This window comes from Camelus bactrianus, chromosome 10, assembly GCF_048773025.1.
Source record: "Camelus bactrianus isolate YW-2024 breed Bactrian camel chromosome 10, ASM4877302v1, whole genome shotgun sequence".
Taxonomy (NCBI): domain Eukaryota; kingdom Metazoa; phylum Chordata; class Mammalia; order Artiodactyla; family Camelidae; genus Camelus; species Camelus bactrianus.
In genome coordinates this window covers 9,512,738-9,522,099 of record NC_133548.1, presented here as the reverse complement: position 1 = coordinate 9,522,099, position 9,362 = coordinate 9,512,738, and the positions used below count along the sequence as shown (strand labels likewise).

At 54.4% G+C, this 9,362-nt stretch overlaps 1 protein-coding gene across 1 annotated transcript; it reads left to right on the top strand.

Moving 5' to 3' along the window:
- Nucleotides 1-6,550: 6,550 nt before the first annotated feature.
- LRRC10B (leucine rich repeat containing 10B) lies at nucleotides 6,551-8,785 on the top strand. The gene has a single exon (XM_074371927.1). The coding sequence runs from the start codon at nucleotides 6,765-6,767 to the stop codon at nucleotides 7,641-7,643; it is 879 nt and encodes a 292-aa protein (XP_074228028.1). The 5' UTR covers nucleotides 6,551-6,764; the 3' UTR covers nucleotides 7,644-8,785.
- Nucleotides 8,786-9,362: the final 577 nt, after the last annotated feature.

Sequence of the window (9,362 nt, the reverse complement as noted above, 5' to 3'; positions counted from 1 at the left end):
ACTCAAAGCCAAGGGTTTGACTCTTTGTTCTGAGTTCCCTTTGGAGAATGATGCCAACTTAGCATCTGAATGGAGGGGAATGGATATAAGGAAATTGCCTACAGCAGAGCATCAGTTAATAGTTCAAAATGATAATACCCAGTTCCCTTGTTATCTCAGGCTTCGTGATAATCCTTCTAGGGGAGCGTTTTCACACCCATTCGGGTGAGGCGAGTGAGGCACTTTCCCAGGAGCAAAATTTAAAGTGCCCCAAACTGAGGAATTGAGATAAGTAACAGTTTAATGCAATAATTTAAAAAAAATCAAAATTAATGCAAAAAAGTCATGATGAATGAGATATCAAGTTTTAAAATAAAGAGAGGATTCGTATCATGATTCTTCCTTTTGCCACAGGCTCCAATAATGGCTCATCACAGTACTGGTTCTAATCATGCTTTTATTCCAGTAAACAATTATTTGCAATCATTGCTGAGGTTTTTGGCACTCCCTTACATTTTGTACCTGGGACAAGCACTCCAACCCCCTCTCTTTCTCCAAATGGGAGAATTGAGGTTCATAGAGGGTAAATAGCTCAAGTGGAACAGATGGTCCCATGGAACTGGTGGGAGAGACACTCTCTGTTCATTTATTCAACACATCTTCCTTGAGTAGGTACAATGTAGCAAGCACTGGGCTCGGTATTAAGGAACATGGGTGAATATGGTCCCTACCCTCATGGAGCTTACATCTTAGTACAAAGGAAACAGACTTCAAATAAGTCACAGTTAATCATTTATTTAATTATAATTAGAATAAGTACTTTGAAGGAGAAATGTGGGAACTCTGTAACATGGGGGCTTAATGTGCTGTGTAGGACCTAGAAAGAGTCTCTGAGAAAGGGAGGTTTCAGCTGAAACCTTAAGGATAAATAATGTGAGCCAAGTACAAGAGGGACCAGCATGTGTATAGGTCCTGGGGTAGAAAGAAGCTGGTATGTTTGAGAAACTGAGAGGAAGTGTATTAGACCAGGTGAATTCTATAACAAACAGCCCTTCAGTCTAAATGGCTAAGCATATTAGAATTTTATTTCTCACTTGCTTCAGTCTAATATGGGTCAGATAGCTGGTCTCCAAGTGGTGACTCAGGAATCCAGTTCCTTTCCCCTTTAAATACTGCAGAAAAGAAAAGAGAGTTGAGGATTGTGCTGGGTTGTAGCATGTATCACTCCTGCCCACATCCATTGAACCAGTGCTCATTCCAGGGCCCCATCCCATCAACCTGCTGAGTGCTCAGGAGGAAGACGAGTAAAAGAGAAGTTGGTGACCTGCAGTAGCCCCTGCTGCAGGGAGAGGAGCCGGGCCAGGCAAGTCCTTGGTGATCACAGTTGGGACCTGAGTCTGGAGGCTTAGCACAGAAGATCCAACTTGCACTCGGCCACAGATCTAGGAAGTTATTAACATAAGGGCAGTTGCCAGCCATGACCACCATGGCCTCTTCCAGAAAGAAGAAGCCATCATGCTTAGGGCCATTTTGGAATGTGGAAGCCTACCAGCAGCCATTAGGATGGTCAGGTTCCCATGCCAGGAGGCATGGCCCTGGGCATCAAGTCAGCCTTACTCCCTTGCCCTCTGTTCCTCCCGCTCTGGTGTCCCCTGGGAGAGATGAAGGGGGTTTGGTGGGTACTGAATGGAAAATGACACTCTCAGTTTTCAACAGATGAAGCAGGTTACTCTCAGAGCTCTGGTTTCAGGGGCATGTGATCCCCAGGGTATGTCTAGGCTCCAGTTTCTAGGGACTCTGGCGAGCTGATGGGCAGCCACTGAGCTAGCTTTGTGAGTTTGGCTGTCTACTGTTGAGGGGCCGGAGACTGCCTGGAATTTGCTAACAGGCAAACCCTGAGCCCAGATCACAGCCCTAGGGGTCTCTTTGCTCTGCCCTCTTGAGCAGAGGTTCTGAGCCTGCTTGGGGCTTCCTAGGCTTACCTTGTGGGTTCTAGGACACCCTTAGTTGGACAAACACACTGAGCCCCAGGGCCTGGGATCCAGATCTCCAAGTAGGGCAGTCCTAGAAATCTTTCTCCTGTTTGCAGGATGGGGGTGAGCATTTGGGCATCCTAGCTGATTTTTCTGATTTCCTCCAGCTGAGAGAGGCAATGAGACGTAACAGGAAAAGCCCTGGCTTTGCAATAAGATGGACTGGATGGCATCCTGGCTTTGCCCCTGACCAGCGGTGTGACCCCGATTGAACTACTTAACTTCTCTGAATCTGTTTCCTCTTCTGTAGGGCAGGGGGATTTAGTACCTGCCTGGCAAAGCTATGGAGAAAGGTAAATTAGATAACCTGTAGGTGCTCAGTAATGATAACCATCATGATCACGTGAAAGAGAACCGAGATGAGAGGGGTATGAGCTGCACAAACTCCTTCCCCCAACACGCATGCACACATCTCTCTTGCAGCTGCAGCCAAATGGATCCAGTTAAAATGTGTGTCAAATCATGTCACTCCCTTGCCTAAAGTCCCTCTGGATCTTTCAACCAGAGTCAAAGCCAAAGCCTTCACAGAGGCTGCAGGCCCTCTACGGTCCACCCCCTCCTCTGTTTCTCTCCCTGTCCTCATCTGCTTCCAAGCATCCCTTGCTCCTGGGGCTTTTGCGGCTCTGGTCTGCCCAGGTGCACTCCCACCCCAGGGTTTTGGCATTGCCGTCCCCTCTACCTGGAATTTTCTCCAGACATCTGTCTGCTTGGCTTACTCCCCCTCTTTCCCATCTTTGCTCGAATGCCATCCTGTCAATGAGGACTCCTGGCCACTCTGTTTTCAGTGGGGTCCTCAGTCCTCCTCATCTCTTCTAGCTTTATCTCCTCCATAATCTGATCACTGCCTGACACACTGAAATGCATTTTGTTGATTATCTCCACTCACAGGAATACAACTTCCACAAAGGCAGGATTTTTTATCTATTAGTTCATATTCCTAGTAATTGCCAGTGCCTAGACATACAAGTAGGGGCTTAATGTTTGTTGAATGAATAACTGAATGCTGACAAGGACGCACGCTGTGCCTGGCCATATAAGGGGACTGGGCCATGGCATGAAGGACACTCATTTTTCTTTTTGCCGAATAAGGGAATTTGACTAGACCCTCAGGAGATCACGAACCGTGGGGATTGCATGTGTCATTGAGTGAATTCTGGCCTTCATGAACTTTTCTGGGAAGAGGGTCCCTGGCTTCTTGCAGACATTAACAGAGCCTGTGATCTCCCAGAGGATCTTAGCACCCTCCCTACTCTGACATTTCATGGTTGGCTCTAACAGGCTCAAATCCTTGTTTTCTAAGAACCTGTGATGCTAGCATTCCATGATCTTATTCAAGTCTTAGCCACCACACTCCTGGCCCTAAAGATCAGGGGTGGGAACCAGAGGGGCCTTGGCAGGGTCAGCGGGGTGGAGACCGGGGTGCCTGTGTCACCCACCTTAGGATGGGTGACAAAGGAGGCTTCTAGATTCCATGTGCTGTTCCCTTCCTTTTATTTAAAAGAAAATAGATTTAAAGCAAATATGACAAAATGTGAACAACTGTCAGCACTGGGTACTGGGCATGGAGTGCTTATTGCAGAGAACTTTGTACTTTTTCTGTATCTCAAATATGCCTTTTAAAAATACAGATTTGGAGGTGGGCTGGACAATTCTAGCTAATGATTAGGAATGGAGAGGCCATCTCTGGGGGCCTGAGGTGCCTGTCCTTTGGGCGTTTTTCCAGTGCAAGTGCGGGCAGAGGGCTGGCCAGGGTCTGGGGCCATTCCTGGAGCTGTCGGAGCCCCTCCCCTTCCCTGCTCTCCTCTCTGCTCCTCTCGAGTGTCAGTTTCCTGTCTTCCTGGGATTGTGGGGAAAGGCTGAGAGGCCCCGTGCTGGGGGTGAAGCTAATTCATTAGTGACGCCTCGACAAGGACCAGGCGCCCGCAGTGCCAGCGTGATTCAACAGCACGGTTGCCCGGCTGCCAGCCTGCGTGGGCCCAGAACGCCAGCACATTTTACCTTTACCCACTGAGAAGGGCCTGGTGGGAGGCGAAGGTACAGCATATACCGAGAGCAAGAAAAAGACTTGAAGAAAGAAGAGGGCTGGTCCCCTGTACCCTGGAACCCAGGAAGCTCTGCTAAGGCTGGTGCTGGGGCTGCAGGGGCTTGCGTGGCTCCTGCCCCTGCTGGCAGAGCCCCAGAGGGCTGCCTGGTGCTGGAGTGCCAGCTCCAAGCATGTTGTGAGGGGGGCTGGCTGGGCTTCCTCCTCCACAACAAATGTTCCCTTGGGGAAACTGCTTGTGGGGGCAGCAGGGGTTTGTGGGGTGGGGAGGTACTCATTCTTGTCTTGGCTGCCTGGCTGGGTTTTCCTCAGCTTGCTGATCTCTGAGGTGTCACCTCTTCCCAGAAGTTCTCCCAAATGAGTAGAAGGGAGAGGGTTGGACTGGGGCTTGGGTGAGGATTGGAAAGAGTGTATAGTCCCTCTGGCTGGGGCTACACCCCAGATCAGATGTTTGAGCCCCACTTCCTCTCTGCCTGGGTCCTCTGCTTCAGCTTGCATCTTGTTAGTCTCTGTTCCAGGACAGGACATCTGAAGCTAGTTCCTGGTTCACGGCAATGCCTGCCTCTGTGTCCCCCATCACCTGTGCACCCCCTGACATCCCTTGCCTGATTACAACGGCTATTGCTCTGCCCTTTCGTTCCTTTATCCAACCACATATATATTGAGGATCTGAGCAAAAGAAGCCAGGAGCAAAAAAAAAAAAAAAAAAAGTATACACTGAATAATTCCATGTATATAAAATTCAAGAGCGGGCAAAACTGATCCATCAGATAGAGGTCAGGATCCTGGTTGCCTCTGAGAGGTGGGGATTGACTGGAAGAGGCAGGTGTGGGGAACTGTGAGTGATGGAAATACTACAAGGGTGTTTACATTTGTCAAAACTCACCCAACTGTACACTTACGATCTATGCATTTCACTGTATGTAAAGTTTGCTTCCATCTTTTAAAGTGTTGATAATTTTCATTGAAATTCCCGGTGCCAGAAGGAAAAGAGATAAGCTTGCCTGTTCTGCCCAGCTTACATTTTAGGGGATGTGGTTTTCATCCTCGCCTTGCAATGGGCATTGCTGTCTGCCCTTGGGCTGGCCTCCCTGTCTGCCTGCAGTGGGGATGGGTCAAAGGGCAAGATGCTGTGCAGAGGTCTGTGCCTTCAGCCAATTACATGGTCACACCAGCTGGGTTCAAGGGAAGGTGGGAAGGTATGATGGAGGAGGCAAGATTCCTGCAGACTTGGGTCCCTGGCTGTACCCCTCTACTCACTGTGTGACCTTAAGCAAGTTGTGTGACCCCTCTGGGGCCACCTTCCTTATCTTTCATATGGGATTAATAATGCCTCTGTCATGAAAGTTAGAGGCTCTTCTATGAGAAAATTCATTGTCAGAGGTGGAGTCGTCCATCGTTGTTTCCATTTACTGATGTGGTACATGGTTAAGAGCACAGGCTGGATGGTCAGACTGCCTGGCTTCAAATCCCAGCCACTAGCCAGTGGGTTGACTTGGGCAAGTCACCCAGCTCATGTCAAATCTTTCAGAGCCTTAGCTTCTCTGCCTTTAAAATTAGGGGCAATGAGGGTACTTACCTCATAGGCATAAGGCAAGGATTTAAGGCAATGCTTAGCATAGTGCGGGGCACAGAGCAGGCGAGTGTTTCTGCCGGCGACTCTGGCCGGAGGGCTTGAAAAGGGAGGGGAGAAGGCAGCCGAAAACGGCTGTTGGTGGGAGTGCGTGCAACAGGAAGAGTTACAGAACAAGAGTGGTCGTCATTGGTGGTGCTCAAAGGCGCTCATGTGCTCCAGTCCTCTGTCCACCACAGCCACACGCAGACTTGGAGCAAAGCAGGAGGGACATGGCAGGAGACGGGAGTGTAGGTGCACTAACCAGGCACTGAGGGTGCCAGGGGCGCGGAGGGGGGCGGACCCAAGCCTGGGTCCCTGCAGATCCTTAGTTGTGACCCACACTGAAAAGGCCCAGAAAGGAACACTGTTCTGAGTTACTATCCTAACGTGACCTCAGCGGGAAGCCTGGGCGCACGCCGCGGGACATGAACGGCCGTCTGTGTCCGCGCCCCTCAGTCCCTCCTCGAGAGCCACTTTTCCCGAGTCCTGGGTCCCGCGCCGGCGTTTCCTCGGTCCTTGGTAACTTCTTTTTGGACTTGCTACTCTGGGAGCACACAACCACACACCAAACGGCTCGATGTGGCTGGAAGTGTAGACAATGTCGGTCGTCGGGTCTGTGTGGGCACGGGGCCAGGCTTGAGGGGAACGGATCTTGGGTTCCCTTGGCAAGCGCAGGTTCTGGGGCTGGTCGGGTGGGAACGCCGGGTGCGGACTTGGGAGCCTGGACCCGGCTCGGGCGGTACCTTGGCCCCGCCCCGCCCCGCCCATCCTCCGCCTCATTGGCAGCCGCACGCGCGTCGGGGTTGCCTGGGCGACGGGTCTCCAAGCTGCAAGTCAGCTCTAACCTGAGCCAGTCGGCCTCTGGCGGAGGGAGCAGGGGAGGCCGGTGGGCGGGCGGCCGAGAGCAGCGCGCGGCGGTGGTGCCCCAGGCGGGCGCCTCCTCCCGGCCCGGCACGGCCCCCGTCCCGGCGCAGGGGCAGGCCGGGGCGGGGGGCCCCGGAGCCGGCGCGGCCTCGGCCCCGTCGGGGAGGCCGGGGGACCGCCAGGGCGGGGAGATGCCCGGCGGCGGCAGCGGCCCCGGCCGGGGCCCGTGACCATGGGCATCGCCGAGTCCACGCCGGACGAGCTGCCGTCGGAAGCGGAGGAGCAACTGCGCAACGGCGAGCAGCAGTTGGAGCTAAGCGGGAGGCGGCTGCGGCGGCTGCCCAGCGCTGTGTGCGCTCTGAGTCGCCTGCAGAAGCTGTACGTGAGCGGCACAGGGCTGCGGGAACTGCCCGAGGAGATCGAGGAGCTGCGCGAGCTGCGCATCCTGGCGCTAGACTTCAACAAACTGGAGCGCCTGCCCGACGGCCTGTGTCGCCTGCCGCGCCTCACGCGCCTCTACCTGGGCAGCAACCGGTTGCTGGCGCTGCCCGCCGACTTCGCGCAGCTGCAGAGCCTGCGCTGCCTCTGGATCGAGGGCAACTTCCTGCGGCGCTTCCCGCGGCCGCTGCTGCGCCTGGTGGCGCTGCAGTCGTTGCAGATGGGCGACAACCGGCTGCGCGCGCTGCCCGCCGAGCTGCCGCGCATGACGGGTCTGCGCGGCCTCTGGCTCTACGGCAACCGCTTCGAGGAATTCCCGCCCGCTCTGCTGCGCATGGGCCGCCTGCACATCCTCGACCTAGACCGCAACCGCCTGGGAGGCTTTCCCGACCTGCACCCGCTGCGCGCCCTGCGTGTCTTCTCCTACGACCACAATCCGGTCACTGGGCCCCCACGAGTCGCCGACACGGTCTTCCTTGTGGGCGAGGGCGCCGTCGAGCGTATGGCCGAGCGCGACGAGCCCACGCCCCAGCCGCCGCCCCGGCGCCCAGCGCGGGCCTTTGAGGATGAGGAGGAAGAAGACTTGCTCATAGGGAGCGGTGGCTGCCGGACTCTGGGGCCCCCGGGGAGCAGCCTCGGAGCCCTGGAAGCAGCTCCAGGACTGGGCACCTGAGCCTGTGCTCTGAGTGATGGGCTTCGGCCACTCTGGGAGGAGGGGCTCTGGGAAGGTTTGTGGGAGCAGCGAGCCTTAACTTGTGGCAAAGGCAAGGTCACTTTGAGCCAGCTGCCCCGGGGACAGGCAGGCCTGGGGGCCATCTTCAGACATTACAGGGTTGTAAGAAGACTGCCCCCTGGCTGGTCCCTGGGCAGTCGTCAGGCCGAGAAGTCCCAGCTCTTTCCATTTCCTATAGCTCTGTCCGGTCCCTGATAGTCACTGACAACACAACAAAGGTACCAGCTTCCTCCTGAAACCAGGGTCCACGGAATCATCACCATGGCTGTGGATGCCCAGGGCGCCCACCAACCTCCCTCTCCTGGAGTTTGGATCTCCTAGGTCCACCCTTTCTGGTGCAGAAGCTGCTACCTCTGGGGTGGACCACATGCCTGCGTGAGGCAGAACTGCCCCTGGAGGAAGGCCTGGCCCTGGGGCAGGGCCTTGGAGTTGGCGCCGGTGCCCAGGACAGGTGTGGGAAACAGACTGAGGCCCTAACACTGTAGCTGCCCTTGCCTCTGCATAGGGGCTCATCGTGCATACCTCCCTACCCAGGCCCCCTAAATTTTGGGTGGGGGAGGGGGAACTCAGAAGGCAAAGTTTCTTCCCCTGCCTTTCACTGTTTTCTTCTCCCTGCTTGTGCCTGGGATCTTGCTGGGAAAGAGAACTCTCCCTCCCTTCCCCACAGCCTGAGCCTTCCAGCTGTCAAGTTTGAAAAGAAGCCACTGTGCCTCTAGGGCCTCCTGCACCCGAGAGAGAGGCTCTCTGCTCTGGGAGGCTGCTCCAGCGCCTCTCCCACTGCCTGCACTCTCCATTCCCTTAAATGGGCACCATCAGGGTGGCTGGCACGGCGTGGGGCATGAGACGAGCTCCGTGTGCCTCCACTCCGTCACCAGGAACAGCCTCCAGGGGTGAGGAGTGGGGCCTCACTTTGTAATTCCCAGGGCCAGATCTTTCCCATCCAAGCAATAATGGGAGGAGGGCCCAGGGCCAGGGACACTCAGGGACACTGTCAGGGGCAGGGGCCCCTCATGGTAGTGTTTTCTTTAGGAAGAAAAAAAAAAACTGGCTGTAAACATAAATTATATTTCTCAGAGACAGAATGTGTGTTTCCCACATGCCTGTTTATTTATAAGCCCTGGGAGCACTGGGTCCCGTCGCTGTGGGGACCCTGGTCTCCCTCTGGCACTGCCCTCTGTCCACATGCCCCAGCTCTGCGTCAGAGTGGCCATGGCTAACTGTTGTGTCCTGTCTGAGGAACAAGGGCTTGTCACCAGTTACAAATGGCTTTAGCTTCTCAAGACTACTCTCTTGTCTGGCTGTATCTTACTGTCTGCCCCCTGGCCACCGCCCCCACCCCCAACCCCTCTTCCTCAGGTCTTCTCCAGTTTAATTCTCAATAGATTTCTGAGTCTCAAGCTGGGCTGACCTTTCGCTATTCTTTCCCTGGTACTGACCCCCCACCCCATCTGTGACTCTGTTCTTCTCTCCTTCCATCTCCCTGGCTCCATTTTCCTCTCTGTCTCTCCCTCTTAGCCTCTTTTTAACTCAGTCATTACTTTCTCCCCTCATTGTTCAGAAAAAAAAAAAAAGTTAAAGATTTAGAGAAAAGGAAGACATTGTAAAACCTCAAGCCTAGAAGCCATCTCCCATGAGAAGATGCTGCCAGGCCACCATCAC

What these genes read in the sequence shown, in the direction of transcription:
- LRRC10B (XM_074371927.1), top strand. Translation starts at nt 6,765, where the DNA reads ATGGGCATCGCCGAGTCCACGCCGGACGAGCTGCCGTCGGAAGCGGAG.